Genomic DNA, 24,709 nt, shown 5'->3' with positions numbered 1-24,709 from the left:
TCCTTGCCTCGAAATCCACTCCTTCTCCTCGCCATCACCCATCTGCTCTGTCTCTCCTCGCCCACCTCCATCTTTCTGTCTCTCTCTCCCTGCTGTGCAGTGGAGGGCCAGTGGTTGGAGTGGGGCGTGTGGTCAAAATGCAGCGTGACCTGCAACACGGGGACCCAGATGAGGCAAAGGCGCTGCAGTCCCTCGGTGCACGGCTGGGCCGAGTGTAAGGGGCTTCATCAGGAGAGCAGGGAATGCGCTAACCCTTCATGCAGTGGTAAGGCGGAGAAGAAGAAGAAGAAGAAAAAAAAGCACTCAGACATGGCACTTTATATGCCTTTGAACAGCATTATGTAAACACAGAGTATTGCGTTCTTTGAAGGAATGCTTATGCCTTCCCACATGTGAATGTGTTCCGGTTTGGCAACCTAATCTGAATTGTCTTTTTTTTTCTTTTTCTTCTTTACAAGAACCCTCTAGGGGAAAATGTCTTGTTTTGTTTTGTTTTTTTTTCTTCATGAGTCACTTTAAAAATAGCCATTATATTTTCTGGCCATTACTTTCATCCTCCACGTCGAACCCTGTTCCCGATACTTACTGGTGGTGACATGCCTGTGCGTCAGGTGGAGGTAACTGGGGCAGCTGGAACCACTGGAGTCTGTGCAGCAAGACGTGCGACTCTGGGTGGCAGCGGCGCTACAGGATGTGCGAGGGCAGCGGAGAACAAGGCTATCCCTGTGAAGGTTCAGGAGAAGAGGTCCGGTCCTGCAACGAGAAGAAGTGCCCTGGTCAGTGATTGCGTGCCTGTGCTGTTTGTGTGTGTGGGGGGGTGCGTGTGTGTGTGTGTGTGTGTGTGTGTGCGTGTGTGTGTGTGTGTGTGTGTGTGTGTGTGTGTGTGTTGGAGTGCTAAATGGTGAACTGTGCACAGATGCATCTTAACAACAATAATAATCATGTTTTGCTGTAAACCCGTTCAAGTTAATATGTATACTCACATTTCACTCAATGTTTTATTTTAAGTGTGTATTTCTGTTCGTTTTGATGACGTCTTACAGTTACGGAAAACCAAAATTTCTTAGTTTTTATAACATTTGAGTACTACATAAAAAAAAATAAAAGATTGAAGACCCAAACAAGAAATTTCAAATTACTAAATAAACTTATGTTATACTTTGGGTTTTCATCAGTGGCAAGCCAAAAATAATCAACTAACAGATAGAAATCCTTTAAATACAGCCTTGTCTGTGCAAAAGATTTCAATATGGGGTTCACTTTATGACTTCACTCCAGCAACAGTTCTTATGAGCTTCCCCCAAACTTTTGAATGGACTTTGTTTCACAATCTTCACAAGGCTTTGCATGTGTCTTGTTGCTTTTGTACCTTTTTCTACTCCACTTTTCCTTCCACTCAACTCTCTCTTGATAATTTTTCATGCAGACTTTGTGAATAGATAGCTTCCTGAGCAATGGCCATTTGAGGCTTACGCTCTTCATTGCCAGTTAGCTGAGCGTATGGCAGGTCAGCAGTGACATACCATAATGTAATTTTTTAAGGAACTGAATTTTAATTTTATTATTAGCTAGAAAGACCATTCAACACAATGAAAAGAAATAAAATGTCTGAGACATATCACTATTTGTACAATGATTCTGCATATTAACAGTTTAATTTAATGTGCAGGTTTGGTTCTTTTTTGGTATAAAAGGTGGATTATGAACACTCTTATCTAATTTCAGCCTGAAGAACAGCCTTGAATGAAACATTTTAGTTTCATTCAGTATTGCTCCTGTAATCTCTCATACAGGCAGTTTTTTTCTCTTAAATAAAAACAAAGTATTGTCTTCAAAGTACATGGATAATAGCTGTCAGAAAAAAAATAGGTGCATTTTCAATTAATTCATACTTCCTCCATTGACCTCTACTGCAATTCCATTTGCACTCGTCTTTTCATTATCTTCCGACTCTTCTCTCTCTCTACCGTATTTTTCTAATTTTTGCCCTGGCTTGTAATGCTTATCTTTTTATCCTGCCAGTTTACTGAGTTTCCATTTACTTTTCATCTCTCTAAGAATGTTTCTATATGTTTCAGCTCCCTGTTTTACGCCGCTGTGCTTCTCTGTTTTTTCTCTCTGCTTAGGGACGGTTTTGCTCAACAGTCCGATCTGTGCTTTATCAGTTTCTTGACAGATACTGTTTGAATATTCACGCCTATTTCTGAGTGCCACATGTGTCTGTTCTTGCCTTGAGCTTCAAGGGGGCACGCGGGAGGGGGGAGGCTACAAAGGTTAAAGCTCCACCGTGACCCCTCGCTTTTTGTTCAAGGAATCTCTCCAACTTCTTCTGCACAATTCAAGGATGTTGTCTATTGGCATTGCAAGGGACATAATATAATTTTACTCTATCTGTCTTTGCTCTTTGCTCTCTGTCCCTCTTCATCTCCCTGCATCTGCCTCTGCCAGCATTCATCTCCCCATTGGACTCTCTTCTTCGTCCTGGCTTCGTTTTTTTTTCTTTTTTCTTTTCTTTTTCATCAGGGTTATGAAAAGAAAGGGAGAAATGGATGAGTAAAAAGAGGGGACGAGATGAAGAGGGAATGAGATACTGCACTGGGGCAATGTCACTGACGGAGAACAATGTGAAATGTACAAGAGAAGAAGATTTGGGAGCTGCTTAGATTTGAATCTTCTATTTTGGGGGGCTTTTCTGTCACTTTTTTTTTTTTTTTTTTTTAGCTGTTGAGTCAGTGTGACTCTATTTGCCTGCTGGACTTCACTACATTTTACATGTGATGATGCCCCCTTCTCTTCCACAGCTCCTCATGAGATATGCAAAGACGAGCACCTCCTTTCGATGTCATGGAAGAGAGCCTCAGCCGGAGAAACTGTCTACAACAAGTGTCCAACAAATGTTATCGGTAAGTGACACGCGCCTTCAGAAGGAATCAGCTGTAGTTTGCTGATTTGTGTGTTTACAGTGTAAGTCGGATTTATTTGCACCCCTTGGTAAAGATGTGTAGAACAAAATGTGGAAATGTGGTTCATGTCCACTGCCAAGCATGCTGGGAGGTCTGAAGTGTAAAATGTATGCAATCAACTTTCTGTACTTTTTTTTTCCTTTTTGATAATGGACCCCAAATCAATCAGGAAGTAGGCAAAATAATGAGGAAAGTAGAGATTTGATATAATACAGTGTCCGAAAATGCACATTAAAAGAAATGGATGTAGAAAAACAGCCAAAAAACAGCAATGGAACAAGCAATGGAAAAAAACAACAATGGAAATTCTAAACATGGCAAACATAAGAGCATAGAAATGAGTAAAATCATCACTGAATGCAAAATGATCCCAAAATTACATTGATCTTAAGACCAAAGGGATGAAACACAAAGGATCAAAAAACTCTTTGAAATGGTGGACGATCTTTTAATTAAACTCTGGTAGCATCTGCCTGTAAGCTGAACTTTGGTTACTATTGGGTCTCTGAGAAAGGTAATGATTTAAAATGTTGGGCAAACTAACGCTCATATTTATGAACACTCACACAATCCACCTTCTTTTGTGAAATGTTACAGAAAAGAGAAAGTGTCGTCCTCTGGCCAAAAAGGGTTGAACAAGGTCCTGGCATGAGAGGCACCAATGATTGTGTCTTGGGTGATTTGTAAAAATTAAGTTGTTTTTTTTTTGTATGTACCAGAACTGAAGGTTGGATTTTATACTGCAGCATATTCTTAGCAGAGGTGTGAATAACTCTGTCTGTCACTGAAAGTAGTAGTAGTAGAAGAATGCAAAAGTGAGCACACACTCCGTTAGATTCAGAGCGAGATCATGGGAGAATCTTGACCAAGACCTGAGCAAATCATAAGATTAATGTTTGCAGAAATATCATTGCATCATTGATGCTGAAACAACAAGAACAACAGCTTTAATTGCTCACATTCTGCTAAATAACTGTAAAGAAAACTGAAGAATGGAATCAACAAATTAGTTAAGTTTCAAATTGATTTGAGGCCTTTACGGCTTACACATCCTTGAATCAATGCAACTTGAAGAAAATCTTACAAACTTAGGGTTGCCTACATTTTTTTAAGGCGTGCAGGACATGGGTTTCTGTGTGAACATGTTTGACTGTGAATACACAGTTATTATTATTTAAACATGCCTGACTCGATCTGACAGAATCACATTTGATCGTAGATCAAAGTTTTAGAATGGAGCTGAATAATAAAAAGAACAATAAATGTCTGGTCTTTTGCTGTTTTTGCCAGGAGTGTCAAAATCATTTCCAGTTTGGGCCGAAACAAGATTGTCAATGTCATTAATGTCGGTCGCTGAGGAATGTATTGATGAAAGTACCAATTAAACTGTATAAAAATAAAAAACAAATAGCTGCCTCTGTATTCAAGGAGTACTTCATGAAGTTAAATAATGTAATTTTATTTATTTATTTTTTAATTGATGGAATTTGACAATATATAGATAAAAACTACTTAATTGTTGAAGAAGAAAAAACATCTGTGGTGATAGGATTTTACTGGGCCTTATTACAGAATATTTTGTACATTTATTCCAGTTTGTATAATGTGTGTGTGTTTTTTTAAAAATAATGCATTCTCTTTTCCAGGATCTGCTAGTCGTCGATGTATGCTGGACAATAACGGAGTTGCTTTCTGGGGTCCTCCGAGCTTCGCCAGATGCGTCTCCCTTGAGTATAGACAACTGCATTTAGCTGTAAGTTAGCTTTCATCACATATTCTCTTTGTCTCAGAACTGCTCTTTGCTGATTTATTTACACCGTGAACCCAGGCATGGAGAAGAAAACACGTGTATTTGTCCAGGTTACATCATTTGAATCGCTTTGTTGCAGCAGGTTGTGTTTTTTTTTTTTGTTTTTCTTTTTGGTTAAAATGGGAGAAAATAAAAAAATTTTTCTCTACTTCAAAGTTGACTTTGTAGCTATTCTCTCCCCTAAATCAGCTGCATTTTTTAACAGGTTTACTCAAAACAGAAGACGAACAGTCTCTTTACTCGCAGCTTCAGTCCCCACTATCTCTAATTAGATTTCCCAGGGTGTTGCACTCACACTTATCAATTAATGAACTCGGCTAATGAATGTGTTCACCAGGGAGACCCCTTTCCTGTTCTGTGAACTTCAACCTTTCCAAAGCTACTCCATGATGGTGGAAGAAGATGGGGGTCAGGGATTATGCGTGATAGATCTGTTTGCACTCTTAGCTTCTGTTTCAACCTTTTATTACTAACGGAATTTAATTATTCATTTTGTGTGAAGCTGTTATCGTCTGTTCTTTCAGTCTGTCTGTCTCTTTCTCTCTGAATTTATATATATATATATATCTCACCTTTCTTGCATGTTTGAATCATAGAGACGAAAAATAAATAAATAAATAAAAATCCACAGCTTACTGCATAACGTCATTTTGAGATACTCCTTTATTTCAAAACAAAAAAAAATATCTGCAATTTCTCTTGTGATTAATTTTTTTAATTTGACACTTAATTTTTGCTATGTAAACGTATATTGTTGTTTGGCACTGCCTGGCTGGATTTAATTCTTTAAATGTCACACGAACACTCAGGTATTTCACACATGCATGATTGCTTTTCACTGTTTGTAAGTTAATAAAAATAAAAATGTGATTTCTCTCCCTTTAATATTCTACAAAATATTCTACATACAAATTAATGAAAAAACAAAAAACAAAACAAAAACCAACTCTGTTTATCTGTGCCTCCAGATGTCACTGCACCCACAAAACTGAACCTTTAAATTGCTAAAACACTTTTATTTTATTTTATTTTTTCTTCAATCGTCTGGCTATTCCACCATTTCGGGGATTCTCTTTTTCAACCTTTCGGGTTACAAGTTTTGACCGAACTCACGCTGTGTTTGAGGCATGGAGTATAAAACGATGGTACATTTATTTTTTTGGTTTGAATATTTTACTTGCGTTTCACTCGTGTCACGGTTGTTTTTGCAAGTCAAAGGCGAAGCTGTCCGTTTCCCTAAATGTCTCTATTTCTCAATGCATTGTAGTTGCTAGAGCATCTTGCGAAGGGTCAGAGGACCCTGGCCGGGGAGGGGATGTCTCAGATCGTACGGAGTCTCCTGGAACTTTTGCAGAGGAGGAGCTACTACAGTGGCGACCTTCTCTTCTCCACGGAGATCCTGCGAAATGTGACGGACACCTTCAAAAGAGCAACCTACATCCCAGCTTCCGACGACGTGCAGGTGGGCCCGGCCGCAAACGCTTCTCTGCGTTTCTTGAAGAGCATGTACTTTTTGTTCCACTGGTTATGAAACAGAATGACTTGCTGCTGACTGTAATACACAACAGACTGCTGTTTGCAAATGTACTTTCTCTCCACATGTGTTTAGGTACTTTATCCTTTTCACATTTTGTCAAGTTGCAATCACAAACTCCAATGAATTACTGCGGTTCTGTGTGACACACCAGGAAAAGAAGCAGAGCATAACTGAAGTGGAAGGAAAGGGGGACAAATGACTTTCAAGAAGTTTTGCAAAATCTTTTGTATTCCATGCCCTTTCCTCAGATCCACCCACAACAAAAAAATAAAACCGTCTCCTCCGGAAGTCTCCTAATAAACAGATAAAGTCACTGCATTTATACAGAGCTCTTCTGTAAATACCCGAGAGAATTGTTCAAAAACAGTTGTGAACAAGCGGCATCATGAAGACAAAGGGACATACAAAGGTCAGGGATAAAGTGAAGGTAGCTTGAAGTTTAAAGCAGCGTGTGTCGAATGTCTCAGAGCAACATGGAATCCATGTAAACTCATAGATTCAGAGTTCAGAAAGGAGAACGTGTTTGCCAGCATAATTATAGCACAAATTTGGCATTTAAAGAAAAGTTAAAAGACACAAGTCATTGCTAAACAAAAGGCGTTTAGAGGCATAAATCATTGAAGAAAACATCAAGAAGACCTTAAATTGGATTGGATGTTCACCTTTAAGCAAGACAACAACCCTAACCGTCCAGCCAGCTGCCATTGAAGATTTCCATCTTTCCAATCCTTCCATCGGTTTGCAGTTGCTCCAAATAAATTGAGTATTAACTAATTGAAGCTGAATGCAAATACATTTCCAAACTTAATTCGATCTATAAATTTCGAAAATGTTGTTTGTTTTCCTTCCAGTTCTAAATTATAAAACAACTTGTTGGCTTGTCGCACATAGTCACACAGAAATTCTCAACTGAAATTTATGGGTTTAAAATGATATTTAAACGAGGTGTGGGGTGGGGGAGGTGGGGTAATACTTTTGCCAAGAACTGTAATTGTATGTTTACGCAAAAGTTTTTTGTTAGTTTTCAGAAAGAATAGACATGCAACATGCCCGTAGTGTTGACAGCTGGCGCATCTGAGAAGGATTTTATAGTAGCGGGCAATCTGACAATTGTCCTCCCTCATTAACTCTGCGTTTTTACTCCTGTGTGTAGAAATTCTTCCAGATTGTCAGCCACATGTTGGACTTGGAAAATCTGGAGAAGTGGGAGGACGCACATCAGGTAAAGTGTCTACCTATTAATTACAGTGTGTGTTTGCGCATTTGAAATTTAAGCATTTCACCCATGCAGATGCCCCTGAGTAAACATGTGCTTACTTGACATCTGGAAACAATAAACAACCCAGCGGCAAATCTTATTCCACATGGTCACTATTTTTAGTCAGTCTAGAGCTAAATCAGCTCTTTCTGAACTTTTTATGCCAAGCAGTACCGCCAAAAACATTCCACTCTCCAAGTACCTCCGTCAGCACTTAAGTGTTGCATGTATAGTTCAAAGTTTTATTTGAAATATGCTCGTTTTATGTACTGGTCGCAGAAAATATATCTAAATACCGCCTATTTGTGCAAAAAAAAAAACTGAATGGAAATTTACGGGAAAGTTTTGTCAATTAAAAACACGATTCAGATAAAATCTCACAACATCAAACTGTAGATGGAGATTTCAGGCTATTTCAACCCCCAGTCAGAGCTGTGATTATCCGACTATTCATCAAACATTTGCTTTGACAAGCAAATCGTGCTCTGGCGACGGCTGCACCTTATCTTCTGCTGAAAGGTTGCGCTTAATGTTAAGCGCTGAAAAAACTGTTGAGATGAATTTTCTTATCTTTGATCATCTCCCTTCGTTGTGTTGAGCTTTTCATTGCTGGGAGGTCGTGGGGACTCGACGCTTTTGTTTGACGTAGCCACTTCCAGCAATCAGAATTCACAATCATCCACTTTAGAATCCACTTAGTATTATTACATATTTATCTCTTCTTTTTTTTTTTCTTTCTCTTTTTTAATCAAATTTTAACCCCTATCCAGCGTAGTGGGTCGTAGTGGATGAAGATATGCAGCGTTAAGTATGTTGATGCTTGACGAATATATAATGTGGCTGAATTCGCAGAATTTGGCAAAGGATGGGTCAAAATCCCCATTAATTGTTATTAAAACAATTAATGGGATTTTTGCAGGGACTAATGCCACAAGCTTTTATTAGGCTTAACATGCATTTACATTTTCATAAAGTGAGCTTGGTTCTAATGTAGCTTTTCCCCAATGGGTAACTAAATAACTGTTTGACTCCTACTTCACGTATTTACTTTGTGTTATTTTTGTCTGACGTTAAAAGCTGTGCGATGATCTCGACGCTGGTTTGGATTTTTATAATGGAATCACGTTTCCATCTTTCTTTTTGTCTTTCCTCCCACAGGTCGCTCCCGGCGCTGCTTCGCTGATGAGAATATTAGAAGATTTTATTCATTTCATTGGAGAAGCACAGAAGCCTTTTCAGAGTTTCCTGACAGTCACTAACAATCTCAGTAAGTCTTCGGGATCTTAAATCACCTTTTGTTGTGAAAAAAACATTGTTTTGACACCAACAACGGACTTATTCTATCTTACTCGTGAAAGTTTTGAACCCTCTGCTAACACATGGCTCTAATAACTTTTCAAGATCAACTCCTTTGTTTCATCATTTTCGCCAGTCGGTTTTTTGCTCAAGCACTCTTTTTCCTGCTGAATTGGATCAAAGTTTTTCAGTGTCTCCTTTGTTTTGTTTTGCTTTTAGTGATAACCATTCAAAGAGAGCCAGTGTCGGCAGTTTCAAGTGACATCAACTTTCCCATGAAGGGACGGAGGGGGATGAAGGACTGGGCCAGAACAGCGGAGGATAAGCTCTACATCCCCAAAGAAGTCTTTACCATCCCTGTTGAGGGTAAGTGTGTCAAGATAGATTTCATCCGGGCTAAACCATTGCAGTTGTTTGAACTAGCCTGGGTAACATGTTCATAGCCAACCCACATACATAATCCACGTACAGGTGCTTCTTTGTAAATTAGAGTGTGCTGTAAGTAGAAAAAAGGCTATTTGATTAATTCAGTTAAAATCTTTACACAGATTTGTTTAACATCCTTTTGACAGCATTCAGAAGTAAAGTAAAGTAAACCCCTAGACGTCGTTGCCAAAAGGCACTTCAGAGTGCTGGAATTGTGAAGAGTTGAGTTAGAAGAAAATGTGTTTCAAAAAAAAAAAAAGGGGTTCACAAGCAACAGCGACGACTGCAGCCTTGAGAGGTCTGTGAATCAAATCACATTTAAGAGTTTGTGTGACATTTATGAAGCCTGGACTCGGGACGGAGTCTATCCTTCAAATAGCCAGACTGTACAGCAGTGGTTCAAACTCCTTATCTCAGATGAAAGTAAATTCTTTGCTGTATAAGAAAATATAGCTACCAGAATATTTTCAATTCCAAGGAAAGCGAAGCATGGGAAAGCTCAAATTTTTACGTAAAATGTTATTTGGCATATTGACCATTTTCACTCTGTCCATTAGATACGGAGACTGTAGGATAAAGTCTATTGTCATACTGAAAAGTAATTAGCTTGATTAAAAAAAAAAAATCTGCATTACTACCCTACTGTTGTCAAACAGAGTTGTTGGGGTATCATAACTGAGAGCAATTACTTTTTCATGCTCTCTCAAACTATGGATAGTGACTCAAAAACATTACTCTAAAGCTAGAAACAGATAATACTCACTTAATATGGAAGTTAGGAATCTGTAGCATAACATCTGTCGTACTTTGCCTTATTCCTGCTCATCCAATCTGCTTCCATGAATGCCTTTTTTACTCAAGGTCAGAGCAGCTCTCCCAGTAAAATTCACACATTCATAGTCGTTACTTACACAGACCCACAGAAGACCTCTCAAGAATTTTAAAGGATGAAGCTGAGAAGGATTTGGGCTGTTAAATGGCCCAGGAGGGCCTCCCTGGAAGATGTATGCCTTTTATCTGTATGGAAGTTTGCTGTATTCCCCGGTGATGGCATCCTGCCGACAGAATTCTGAACGACAGCAGTTCACTTTGACAAAACACAAGCGAGATGAATGTTGTTTGTCGAAGATGTCTTCTAAATACTCCTTTCCCCTGTGAGGGGTGTAAGTTAGCCCAATGCAATTTACAAAATCTACAGTGTCTTTTCCAAATACTAAAATAAGAATCATACAAGTAGAACACAATAATGGGAAAAATAAATTAAATNTATATATATATATATATACACACACACACCTGGAGGCAGGAGATAAGATTTTATAAGGACAACAAGGAAAAGATTAAAAGAGTGGGAAGAAAATTTCTGTGGCAGCTGTGATCTGCTACCACCAAAGCCAAAGGTCACATCCCACAGGAAATTATACTGGCAGACTTTTCTGTCTGGGACTCCATCCCCTTTCAAATTAAAGTTCAGAGAGGCTGTAGGCCAAAAGCTCAGAGCTTTCTCTGGCCTCTAACTCATGCTGATGATACTGTTTGATTTTAAAACATCATGGTGGGGGTTGTGGGGGAGACTCACCTATTGTTATTCTTTTCATTCTGCTCACTGACGTGGACTTATTCTGAAACTCCTACTGTTTAGGAAGATGAAAAAGGTCAATCTTAATAGCTAAATTTAAATCTATTAAAATAGCCTGTTTTTTTTTTTTTTTTGTCTCCTTCTCATTTTCCTCTCCAGTCATAACTATGAATGAGGTGAGGACTACTCTTAAGTGTGAAAAATAAATTTTTCATTTGAATTGGAACCTTAAAAAAAATCTTCAAACTTCCTAATCTATGCAATTTGGAGGCGTGTCCACCCTATCATCACTGGGAGTTCTACTCCACATTGAGTTAAATGTATTTATAGATTTCATTAAATCTCCCAACTGCAATGCAAGGCTGTTGAAAAAATCTTGAGGTGTTTATGGTGAATTGGGAATTACTGATATTCATACCAGTTTGTTTTTTGTTTGTTTGTTTGTTTTCACGTATTGCATATTGTTCAGTAAAAGTGCCCAGCTGAATTCATGCAGGCACTTCCTCGTAAGACATTCTGCACAGACTGTTGCCCTCTTGGCTTAAACACTTGGTTAAAATGTGTCTTCCAAACTGCACATAGCCAGTTAAGTTAGAATAATATGAGTGCTCTTTGCCCCCTAGCGGGAATTTTGCCTTTTTTCCATTGCGAAACCATGGTTTCATCTGATTGCTTTTTGTTTGGCTGGTTCATTTACCGCATTATGAAAGCCCATCTCAGATGGACAGCTTAAATGCGATCATAAAGCCCCACTGGCACTTTAGTTTGAGCACATGTGCTCATTGAGGCACATGCATGTGGCCAATTGATGGGGTTCATGAAGTGCTCCAGTGCAGAGGCAGAAACTCCTGTTTTCACTGCTTTTTGATTTGGCTAACACCTTCCATTTTTTTCCTTTTCTCACCAACACATGTAGATACAGTGAATCCTTTGCTTCAGCAGCAATTCAATTACATATCAAAGTCAAAAAACTGTCTTTCAAAACCTGGGTGTAACTTACCCAATGGAAACTTAAAAAAAAAAAAACAAAAAAAAAAAACCGTCTTCAACCATAATCGGTTTTCTTTGAAAGATGTCAAGAGGTTTTTAAATGGAACTTTATATCTTGAGAAACTCTTTGCTCCACTGCTTAGTTAATACGTTCATTTACTCTCTTTCAGAGTACAAAGTACATCTTATCCTTGCGCATTAAAGGAGAACTATGTCATGGTCATGTCATTTTTGGGTCATGTCATTTTTGACTACAGGGAATCAAAACATGAAATCAAAACAGATTATTTCTCTGCAGGCTTTCAATAACTTTACAAATAAGCAGGACTTTTTATCCAAGTCCTTTCCCTGCTAGTGTCATTACAAAGTTATATTGACACAAATGTGTTAAATGCAGTGTTTATGGCGGCATAAATTAGTTTAAGGAGGCACTCAAGTCTTCCAGTCTTCATTCTGCTCAATCTTAATCGAATAAGATTGTGCAAAACCTCAAATTTCTTGTCCAGACTATTTTTAATCTGCCATGTGTTTAAATAGGATACAAAAATCCACGGCACTAAGTGCATGTTTGTCAAAGATATCTTTGATTTCAAAGAGTTTTATTTTGATTAAATAAATGTTGAAGACATAATAATGATCCAATATTCCTTTTCTAAGCATAAGACACGTGTAGAAATTGATCAGCTGAGTCAGGCTGTACCACACCTTTTCTTTTGGTAAATCACAGGTCTTCCACAGCAACATACAGACATCATTTTTACAGCACATTTATATAGCTCTGGAACACAGACATTGCTGCAATGACCTGACAGTAATATTTATTGTCATAATTCATTGTGCAGGCAATCTGTCTGCAACGATGAACTACAACTCATCTTGGAATGCTGATTATTGGAAGTAGCTCCAAAACCATCCTATTCCATGGTGTTTCCTGATTAATTAACTAGTAAATATTAAACTAATCCATGTTTTAACTGATGAATATAAATTCAGTGTGCATACACAGCATTGAACCAACACCCTTAAATGACCAACCAATCATTAGGGGTAAAGAAATACAACAACTTAATTTCACAAACTTTGTTCATGATTTTAACATTTTTAGCTCTGTCCTCAAATATTATATGGGATTAATACTGTATCTTTTAATTGTTGTCTTGTATTTTGTAAGTAATTTGTCTGTATGCCTATAGAGGCTCCACTTTGATGACCCATTTGTTCCCCCACTTTAACTTCCCTGTTGAGAATCTTAAAATGTTGCTTAAATATTTGCACATTATTTTCTTTCTTCGTGATTTTGTCTATTTTGTTAAGTGCACCAGTCCCTCCTGCACCAAGATACCCACATAACAGGATGCAGCATCGTGCTTTGCAGATGTGAATCTATACTCCGGATAGAAGTCTGTTTTTTTAAACCAGCTGTAACCAGGAATCTTCTTGTTGCCTTGTTGATATGGACACCAAAGCAGTCCATATATGGTATTGGTAGCACAATCTCTCTTCTGAACATTGCTAGACATTCCCATGGAGTTTATACTTTGAAAAAAAATCTTTGAACGGATGTATGCAGCGCCTTCAGGCATCTGGAAATCATACCTGAGAAAGAACCTCTCCTTGAAGGAAGCCAGGAGTTCACATGTGCCAGTGAGGAAAAAATACGATGCATGTCAGTTGGTCTGCAAAATGTCAAGTATACCACCGATGTGAAATATGAATTCCAAGATGTAAAGTATTCACCACAGAACAACAGCACCTCTCATGACACAAATATCTGAAGATACATACTGCACCATGAGCAACGCTACTACTTAAGCTCACAGTTTTTTTTGGGTTTTTTTTTTACTCTGACGACAGAAGAGCAAACGCAAACATGCACGGTAATAGCTTAATTACCGACCGCAACAGTAAATTTCTGGCTAAGCATCAACTCCGAGGATATCTTTTCCTGATAAATGGCATATTAAAGTTCACTGATGGTGACTGGTGGTTTGCCATTTTGCCGGATTATGGCTGACCACTAATCATTCCGACATGCAGCGGGTGCAAGAGAGTGACGAAAACTCTCTACGCGGGGAATTAGAGTTTTGTGATTGAGTGCTTTTGTGGCATTAATCACCGTTGAGCGCAGGAGTGCCACCCCCTCGCGCACTGATTTACCATTTTGCTGTAATACACTGACTCTCTCATTTGCATGCTTTCACAGACCCAGTCCAATTAGGTTCTGTCAAACTCTCAGGCTTTCTCATCCTGACTTTGATCTAGAATTTTTGCCCCCTCACAGTCTCACAATAGCTTTTTTTTTTCCCCTTCACCCGCTGTTGAGATCTTTTTTGTCTCCTCTTTTTCCTCGTCTGTCTCGCACTGCTATCTCTCTCCCAAAGCGTTACCTCTTAGGCAGCAGGCAGACAGATTTTAGATGAGTCACCCAGAATGTCTGATTCCATCAGCTTCCCTCTGTTTCCTGCTCTCTCCTCACTCCTTGTTCCTGATGCTTCTGCAGCATTTCATAATGTAAAAGGGTAAAAGAGGGAGTGGCTTCTCTCTTTATGAACCCCTTTCTTTTTTCTTCTCCAACCACCCCTGCAAAATTGAGACGTTGTCTCCTTAGAAAACTGAGCTGTTATTGGAGTACTGATTAAAGTCTTGGACGGACGTGATGTAACATAATATGATGAAGCAATTAATGGTTAAAGTGGGGGTTGGTGGATAGAAATAAGAAGGGTGTGCTGCTGAGAAAAGAAAAATGGCATTTTTTTAAAAAACAAGGACACATAGGGTAAGGCCATTCACTATAATGACTTAAATCTCCAATTGAACTTTTATTTTTCCAAAGCTTGGTCCATTTTAATGTTGGACTTTGTTCACTAATGAGGCTTCTGTGTTACAACAGGTCGAACCGCGCAGCGTGTTAAGCTGCTGGCCGGGAGTTGCGAACAAATTGACACAATCCACATTTCCGTCCGCACAAAGAAAAAGAATCAGCGAGAGCGCATGACTCACTTTTCCAGCTAGGATGCGTAATTAGAGCGAATGTGTAACTGTCATATCTTTTAGGCAGGCACAGCAGTTTACTGACTTTTCTTGTAGTGAAAGCAGCCAACAGACCATTTGTAAGCAACAATTTGAGAGAAGAACAAAATACGGTGTAAATAACTTCATGTTGATGAATTCTAAATTTGTAGATGTCTGCATTTTAGGTCCAAACACAGATTTTAGTTTTTTTTTGGCATTAGCTTTGGTCTAAAGTGGGATTTATATTTCTAAGATAACATGGTCTTACTGTTTCCACATAAAGGGATTTACCAAAGTTAAAAGTTTAACATTTTAATTGTTAACTAGTCACCTTCTTCCCTCCCATAACACTGAAATATGTCCCACAACTGACTTGGTAAATGGGCTGAATTTATTTATATACCACTCAAAGTGCTTTTCCACTAGAGCTACATTCAGCCAATCAGAGTCATGGATGCGCACGCCGTCATACAACAATACACCCATCAGTACACATCTTGAGGTTATGTGCCTTGCCCAAAGGCACAACATCAACTTGTAGAAGGAGGAAGCAGCTGGAGTCAAATCCACAACTTTTTGGTTGCAAGACAACTAACTACTCTACCCGCTCAGCCGCTGCTGCCAAACATAAAAAAAAAAAAAAAAGTTTTTATTCTTGCGGAGGATTTGGAGTTTGTTTTCTACAGCATTTACCTGATAATTATTCTTTAACTACCGTTTTTTTTAATTTTTTTTTTTTTAGAGCCTGGGACCGAATCAGAAACCACAATGTATTATGTCATTGGAGCCATTTTGTACAGAACCCTTGGCATCATCTTACCTGGACCAAAGTGAGTACTTTTGTTAATTGTTTAAATCATTTCCTTCCAAAAATGTTAGCCCCCACCTCTTGTTTCTTTCTCTTGCTGCTATTTTATTAGATTAGATTATTATTCCTCTTTGAAATAATAATAATATAGAGTTTCCTCCTTAATTCTATTACTTTTCCATTCTCACGTTTGTTAATGGTCAACTTCTCAGTCTTTGTAGGGCAAGAGCTTCTTTTCTTTTTTTATCCATGCAAAGAGCTGCATGATATCTTGGGTGCAGTGTTTTTGGGTCACGGGTGCAGTACGGATGGTCATAACAAATTTTGAAGCAGTGCTCGAGAAATACCAGAGCTACAATCTAAAGCCGCCCGCAGCCGGCTGCTAACAGTTACGCAATTTCTTTTAACGCTCCTGGCACAGTGACTGCTATGCACATTCCACAGTGTAACCACCACTGCAGCAACTATATCATCATCATCAAGCACCCCTGCTCTCCATTCAGAGCTTTAAGGTCCACAGATCAACTGCTGCTAGACACTTGCAGCTCACATCTCAAAGTGTACGGGACTAGACTCTCTCAGTGGTAGCACCGAACTACCAAAGTCTGCTTTTGCACAACCGAGCCACACATCCTGTTGTTCATTTCACAGGTTATTTTAAAAACCCACTTCTATTATGGCTTTGATTTCTTGTTTGGACTGAATGTGCGTGTCTAATTATTTGACCTGTTTATAATGCTTTAATGTTTAATTTTATTGTACTCTATTTTGACTGTTCATGCTACTGGTGACTATATACCTCAAGCAGCACTTAGATCAGCTATTGTTCTTGGTTTAAACAACAAAATCCATAATTTTCAAGGATAAAAAGAAAAGAAAATAGTGTAATTAGACATATACCAGGCCTCCTGTAGAATTGGGGAACCATCGGCACATCTCCACAATTTTCACGAGTTTTTTGGGGGTTTCTGAGGAAAGTTCTTAGCGCATGAAATGGCAAGCTTGGTGTTCTGCTTAAAATGCCTACAGATTCCCCTAAGGGGCATGGGAATTTTTTTCTTTTTCTTTTGCATTCCCTCGCAATTAATTAGCAAATACATCCTGCTATATTTTGCATACAGTCACAGTGACAACAAATGGCAATTTAAAAGTGCAAATATCTTTAAAGAGGCTCAGTGAAAATGTGTTTATACATCTTTACTCTTTGATAATAAGCATATATATATATATATATATATATATATTGAGTCTTCATGTTTGTTTTTGTAACATTGCAATGGGACTGCGCTTGAATAGTCTTTAATGTTCAAGGGGATCAAGATTTAAGGTTTTAACCTAAACTTCTCCAAGTGTCTTCCCCATTCTTGACTTTTTTTGTTTGTTTGTTTTATTAACTTTGGGATTAGCTAAAAACCATATAACTTCCCAAACAGAGCATATAACTTGGCAGCAATGCAAAGGTTATTAAAATCCTGTGTGAGGATGTATTTTGCGGTGACAATGGGCTGTTTTATTCAGGTCAGCGCTCTTGGTTGCGGGGAAAGTTGGATCTTTTGAGACCATTTTCTGTCTTTAGCTCAACTGAATGTTAACGGGGACAAAATTCTGTTTTCACCAAGTTCCCTCTCCTAATCGCACTTTCCCTCTCACTGTTTTTCATTTACTTGGAGGATTTCAGAGAGCTTCTTCTGCGTGCTCTCTGAAATCCTCCAAAAAAAAATCTGCACATGTACTGAATACATATCTTTGTATCATCAATTTGGTATGTGTTTGTACTTCAAGTCCTCCTGCGGTGATCAACTCCAAGATCCTGTCGGTGACGGTGCGACCCGAACCTCAGCCAAGTGAGCCCATGGTCGTGGTGGAGCTGTCGCCGCTTTTAAATGTAAGTCCAGATAAATCCAAACCCAGCACCTACATTGGCATATACATGCATGATAACTAGGCTTTTGATTACCAGTGGGGATATTTTTCTCTCCAACCCAACGTACAATAAAACTTAGAAGAGAGCTCACATATTTTCTCATAGCGATATTTTCTCATTTTATATCAAAGTGCAAGGAAAATGCTAATAACTCCATAAGGAGCACTTTCTAATGCAAGGGTTTGCATTTTTACTTTTTACTTTGCTCTTGTAGACTAAGCATCTTTTGGGTTTGAAAATAATTGTGAGGCTTTAATGGAATCATGTCGTCCCGGCTGACCTCGTGTTGCTCGACTTCTGAGGAAATAAAAAGTGCTGCATGATATAAACCGCTATAGTGCTAACCGAACAGTGCGGGCAAATGCAAACCATTCTGACTTTTTTATGTGGTAGACTTTGAGTGTCTGTTTTGTTAATATGAAAGCACAATATTCATGGAAATGATTACCTATTAGTATAATGGGAAGCGTGTATTTGAATGTCGATAAGGTGATTGTTTTATTGGCTGTTCTGCTATGTAAAGGTAGGTATTGATTATTCTCTCTAGTCCCATTATCCCGTTTCATCTCTTTGCGCATACATTCTAATATCTCTGTTAAATCTGATTGACATGGTCAAAATATATGACAGGATTTTGTGAAAATGACCTTCAGTCTCCATCCCCTGCTGCTCTCCAGGTTTTTCTCTCTCTATTATCTTTTTTTTATGACGTGGTATTCTCTGTCCGAAGCGAAATGTCTTAATGCCGATCCTTGCATGCTGCACTACTCTGCAAAACCGAAGGCTCCCGCTGAGTACAAGCACTTCTCTGGCACACACTGCAGCTCAGGGTTTGGCCAATCTTGGCACCGCAGATGCCGCTGTACACATAACCAGTTGTTGTAAAGTCAGTATTATCCTTCTCTAAAGAGTGCTTCAGAGTTCTAGTGTTTTATTTCCCAAACGTTTGGGAGTTAACAAGAGATTAATCCGAGCAGAAGCCATGCAGCGGATGATTAAAAAGGTCGTTCTTGATACTGCACACGCAATAATGCAGTGCTTGTTGCGCCAGCCTTAGCTTTGACCACAAAACGCATTCACTGTGCCATTGGGAACATTTCTTTAGAAAGTCTGTATCAATAAAAAAAAAAAAAAGTGGTATTTCTACATAGAATTCGTGTGATTAAAAACACATTTTGTTGGGCAACAAAAACAAAACCTGTGATTTACAGATTAAAATAACTTGAATCCTGTTTTGCTCTCATGTTTCAGCTCATCTTCTGAGATGTATTTATTGGTAAAGCATAGGTGAAATTACTACTTACCAACTGAAACAACCCCAGATAATAAAATCTGACCCCAGAGTTTTGTGGTCCACCTTGTTTTTTTTTCAAGTCATCTGACCATCTCTTTTCCATTGCATCTCTCACAGTCGCAATCCTTACTCTTCTTGGGGAACTGACATTTTTCCTCCCAATCACGCTCACTCATAAGTCTCTTTATAAGGCTGCCCTGCGGTTAAGGTTGAGCATTGATGCTTCTTTTATGCAAGCGTTGATGTTTTTACTCCCATAAGTAAACACTGGGATGAGGTCTGATATTAACCTTTTGATTAACTTCCCCTGAAGATTTAGGGAATCTCTGATTGCAATCATTCAAAGAACCTTTTTATTTTTTCTGGATGATTAAGATGAACCCCTACCTGTTGAACACGTGTGATAAGTTTTCACCCAAACGTGGTGATCTGAAGGACTTGTTAATATTCGCTTGCGTGGTTAAAAAACACAATTTCAACACAGTTTAAATGTTTTTAATGAGCTCCGGGGGGGATTAAGTAGTCATTTGGTGAATCAGACGGTATTAACAGAGATGGATCGATGTTCCATAGCTTTCTAGTTGAAGCTTATTGACCACTGTAGTCATTAATGAAAAAGAAAGAGCATTGCCTAATTGCTGAGCTAAATTCAAGTTTTGGAAGAGACAATCATCAAGTCTGCCTAGACGTTGATTCTTCATTGTTTGGTTGCATAGGCATCATTAAAATTATAATTTGTCATTTTTGCAAGCTTTTCCAGAGAACAGGTGAGAAAAACTCAGATCATTTTTACAAAGAGTATGTTTGAGCCATTCAAAACAAAACTCGAGTTTCTACCTAAAGCAGGGCACCATTAAAAGGTTAAATGTTTAATCAATTTTTGGGACTCCACTTTTTCACGTTTGGTGAGATGACCTGCAGTACAGAAACGTACATTTTAAAATAATTTACATTCTTATTGCTTCAGAGGCAGTAGATGCTGGCTTTGACACACACACACACACACAAAAATGTTTTTGTTTTTGTTAGATTAAAATGATGAAATGACTTGGATAAAATATTTTAGCTCTTCCAATTTCACCTTTCAACTTCATCAAACGGCTTAGTCAACGACAACAACACCAAGAAAATAACCTTGGACTGATGCCTGAGTTTATGTGTAAAATAAACTTGCCTCTTTTTCTGCCACTATGGTTGGTTCCTATTATAGGCTGACAACATTTTTGTGACTTTGAACAAGAATAACGTGATAGTGACAGAAAACAAGTTGATTCTAATCTTTTTTCCCCCTCGATTACTTACATCTGAATCTAATCAGACATATGCATAACTGCTACCACAAATTGGATTTGGTCTTAACAGCTCTTAAGATCTCCAACAACCTAATTTGAAATGCAATGGAAATTTCAGTATGAACTTGATTTCATTCTACATTGTCTTTGGCATCGGTTTCATATTTATTTTGGAGTTTTCAAACTTTGCAAGAATTGTTTGTTTTTTTTTGTCTGCTGTTGCAGCAGAATTCCCTCCAGTTGCTGCCACCCTGGCCAACCATCCAACCGGCCTCTGCCAAGAATCTGATGAATATCATGTGTGTTGCACTTTTGATTCAATTTGTTTTGCTTCCATATTCACATTCAGCCTCCTTATACAAAACATAACCAGGGAGATGCGCACACACACTATGATTTTGTCCCCTGTTACGGAAGAACATACTTTGGGTCTGACCTTAGCCAATCTAGAAACATCCAGCTGCCTGAGCTGTAGCAATGCAACAGCTGCCCTGTGCTTCGCTCTCCGAGGCGAGTGTGCAGGGTCATGTCTTTACTGAGAGGACATCTGCTCCAGTCAGACTCTGTGTCTTTATCCCCATTGACCTAATTTCTGTGTGTCTTTAATGTTGTGGAGGATGCAGGAGGCCCCAAACCCCAACATCCCCACAGCAGACCAGTTCAACATATGCCAAGTGCCAGAGTCCACCTGCTTCATCGTTCATACGTATTTTTTTATTTATTTAGGAGATGATTCCTCGTTCAGCTTTAAAGACCTGGGCCTTCTTTATAAATTCAGATCATGCATAAGGTGACTTTGATCCGTAAAACATCATCCGCCTGATTGCCCCATTTCATTTTTTTTTTTTGGCATCTCTAATATTTTAAATGAAGTTGAAGGCTTTTAAGAATCCCTGATCCCGTGTGTGCTCGTATTCTTTCGCATTAGGTTATTTCGTCTGATTAGCTTACCATATCCATAGCCAATATTCATCACCACATGAGCTATTGGGCACCTTAAGAAGTAGCAGAGTCCCCTTCAAGAATAAAAGACAAGACTTCAAAGGCAGATGCTATTATCGCCATCAAGCCACACTGTGTGCTTCCTTTAAGAGACATCATTTGAGAAGATTATGTCTACTATACGAGGCAGAAGCATTAAAGAGAAGCCATACATTGCGGAAATACAAAAATGTCAGTCGTGCTGTAGCAAACACGATGCCCGATGATTGATAGCTGCATGCTAACCGTGATCGCCGCGCTAATGCATGCCCAGGGACATCTAACGTTGGTGACGGCTGCCTGTGTGCAAGGCAGAACAAAGCACTTTTCATCCATCAATCGTCGTCATCTGCTCTCTGAGCCTGTGTACATGGACCTTACATCATCTCGTCCTCTCAAGTCCAGTCATGGATGAACTGATTCGTGGTAGAACACTCCTGAACTGCTTGAAGAAGGACAAATGACCTTGTCTTTCTCAGAATAAATCATCATATTACCGTCTCCTCCTGTGTGTACCACCTCTGTTACGTCCTTTGGCTTAGTTAAAACAAACTGAATGTGACTGATAAAGGAACTTCTACTTCCTCTTCAGATTTTGTCAAGAACAGGTCTTTTTTTAATGCATACATTAACTTACAAAAGTATTCAAATCACTTGAACTTGCGTCTTACTGGGATAGTTTTCCATGATATACCAAAACAAATGTGGAGGATAAAGACAAATCTTGTTTTCTGTTAATGCATAGCTGAAAAGAATGGTGTGCATATTTATTCTGTCACTGTTAGTCAAGTCAATACTTTGTAGAATCACATTTTCATTTATTTCAGCCATATGTAGAGTTTAACGTTTTCATTCTATTGTAGCTTTGTGATATGCTGAAGGTTGGTGTACTGCTGGGATGTAGTCTATTTTAAAATGGTTTCTTGGAAAATTCCATTGTAAATATTCATCATCCTATGAACTATGAGCCTTTTCAGTCCTCAATGAAGAAAATCATCTCTGCTGTGTGGTGGCAAGGTGTTACTTTAACTAGTTAAACTTAGCTTTATGCAGGGGAAAGTATTTTATTTTTTCATTTCGCTTATAAGCTTAAACTCAAGTTGCAGAGATGAAGAAGCTAGTTAGTTACTTCTTCGTTCCTGCAACTTGATCCTTGATAGACTGATAGACTTCCTGAAGGCAATTGGAGGTTCTGGATTTTACTTATACTAACACGAGTAAATGGGGCTTCATAAATATGCACTGAGCATTTTTCCAACAGCTTGGAAACTATGTTATCCCTTTTCTTCTGTCAAAATTATGCACTACTTTGGGTTGGTGTATCACAGTGAATGTTAATGTTTTCCAAGACACTAAATGGAAAAGCTGCCTGTCTGTTGAATTCTTGCTGTAAGCTTGTTTGCCATAAGGGGGAGCTCAAAGGCAAATTGCTTAATGCTTAGGACTTAGGAAGGCTCACCACACTAAAAAACAGGAAACTGTTTTACTCTTCTTTCAACACTGTGCAGATTTCAATAGTGTACACTCATCTGCAGCTCATAACAAACTTTTACTAGCTATGTCACTCATATATCAGAGTCCCACAATTCATTATGTTTCTGAGGCCCAAGTAAAACGTTGCTCTGAAATTTCAAGGCTTGGAATCCTTCAGCTAAACCAGAAAAAGTTCAGCCCTCTGGTTGAAAGAATAGAGACGATTTTGAACTCATCAGTGCAGGAACTACTTAAGATCGCTGGTGGAACAGATTGTGATGAGTCAGTTAAAGATATCGATCCCCTGATTGATTCACTGATTGAGTCATATGGAGTCTTCCTTTGCCACCTACTTCGATTACCATATGATTTATGCAGCACTTGGACTCCGGCCTATTGGATTCTGGCATCAGCCAGTCAATGGATGTATTGGCGAGCTGATGTCAGAACATGTTTAGTCCAATCTGAAGCTCTGTTTGAGTTTTCCCAGTCAGATTGTGAGATGTTTCAGACTCTTAATACGCGTCAAATAAATCCTTTCTTCGCAATTTTTTATTTTATTTTTTTTGCAACTGCTTTGCCATTATCAAAGTTTGCTGGACTATGCCCTAGTCTGTATGTACCTAAAAGATGACGCTTTCATTCTAAAGTGCAGCTATTCTTAGTGCTCATGTCCATGAAATGTACTCTTTTATTGCTTCCAGTGTCTCGAGTCTGCGCCACACACCTCCTCTCTTTTTGCAGCCGCATCAGTAGCAGCTATTTGGTGCTCTGTCCTATTAAAGAATGACTCTTTCACCATGTCTTGCACTTGCCGTCTGTCACAATCCTTCTCTTTCATTGTCTGTTTGCTTCTCTCCATTGCCCATGCAGCATCACTCTTTGTCCTTTTGGCAAGAAGCTACTCTGTCTTCTCCCTCTGCCGCCTCCTTTCCACTGGCAATAACAGCTTATCTCTCCCCCCCTCTCTGCACCCCCCCCTTCCCTGTCCTCCCTCTTCTCTATCTTGCAGGGTACATCAGATCCTCAGTGCGTTGTCTGGAACTATGGCAACACGTAAGTTGCTTTGAATGAATGGTGCTGCAGATATACAAGATGTCTTGTCAGTAGGTTTTGCTGATATGTATCGTGTGTGCAGTCTCATGTCCAGTCATGCATCATTTAATAGTAAACACACAAGAAACCATCACTGGTACAGCTAATTAAATTACAAAAACAAAAAAAAAAAAGGAAACACTTTTCCCTTTTTGTTGCCAGGAGTTCAAAGGTAGCACCGCTTTTTAGTCTCGTCTTCTTTTTCAGTGTTTACCTTTTCCCACAACGGTTTAGTTTGCAGGTCTTTATTCATTCTCTGAGTGTTGCTTTAATTCGAGCAGCCAACTTGTTTTCAATCACTTTCCTGAAGTGCTAGTATGTTCCTAATGGCTTTTCTCCTAATTATCTAAGTAGGACACAGACAGTTTAATTTCATTTGCTTTGAATAGTGGACCCGTGCAAGCGAAAGACATAATGCAAACCAGCACAATTGATCAGGCTGTTATCACCATTAACCCACATAGTGGCCGTCCAGTTTGTCATTGACGGGAAACAAACTTGTTCAGAAACATTTGACAAGGCTTTGGTTCCAAGAATAGGCTTAGCTCAGGTGGAGTACATTAGTTAAGTTATTATTTTTGCCTAACATGACATCACGGGCCTACTTTGTGAAGTACTGGTAATCTGTACAGGGTGTGCTCTGCTTGCCTATTGATTACTGAAGAGAAGCACCTGCCTCCTTTGCAACCCTGGAAAAAGGTTTGTGTAGAAATGACCTCATAGCTACCATAAAGTTACCCTGTAGAGATGTAAGGTATTGGAATAAAACTCTTCATCAACAGATGTGAAAAGGTTTTTTACCGACCAGCGAGTTCACACGTCACAAAGCCTGGTTCAAAGTTTATACATATTACCCAATAAGAATGAATATGCTTTCAGCCGATTTACGTTCCTAAATTTCAAACTAAACTTACAGAGGCAAAAGAAAGCTTGTTTTAATTTCAACTCGTGCTTAATTTTACAACCATCAG

General features: G+C 38.8%; 1 protein-coding gene across 16 annotated transcripts in view; it reads left to right on the top strand.

Annotated features, from left to right (window-relative positions):
• adgrb2 (adhesion G protein-coupled receptor B2) overlaps positions 1-24,709 on the top strand; it is a 280,838-nt gene that overhangs the window by 149,652 nt on the left and 106,477 nt on the right. For all 16 annotated transcript variants that reach the window (XM_008421604.2, XM_017307461.1, XM_017307460.1 and 13 more), the window contains 11 exons: positions 101-265; positions 612-776; positions 2,802-2,903; positions 4,610-4,716; positions 6,041-6,235; positions 7,464-7,532; positions 8,727-8,835; positions 9,084-9,230; positions 15,614-15,701; positions 17,462-17,564; positions 23,656-23,699. In XM_008421604.2, coding sequence (XP_008419826.1) covers positions 101-265; positions 612-776; positions 2,802-2,903; positions 4,610-4,716; positions 6,041-6,235; positions 7,464-7,532; positions 8,727-8,835; positions 9,084-9,230; positions 15,614-15,701; positions 17,462-17,564; positions 23,656-23,699 — 1,294 coding nt within the window. The remainder of the gene's footprint in view (positions 1-100; positions 266-611; positions 777-2,801; positions 2,904-4,609; positions 4,717-6,040; positions 6,236-7,463; positions 7,533-8,726; positions 8,836-9,083; positions 9,231-15,613; positions 15,702-17,461; positions 17,565-23,655; positions 23,700-24,709) is intronic.

The sequence above is a fragment of the Poecilia reticulata genome, linkage group LG11 (assembly GCF_000633615.1).
Source record: "Poecilia reticulata strain Guanapo linkage group LG11, Guppy_female_1.0+MT, whole genome shotgun sequence".
Lineage (NCBI taxonomy): Eukaryota > Metazoa > Chordata > Actinopteri > Cyprinodontiformes > Poeciliidae > Poecilia > Poecilia reticulata.
Note: the sequence above shows the minus strand (reverse complement) of the source record. Positions and strands in the feature narration are given on the sequence as shown.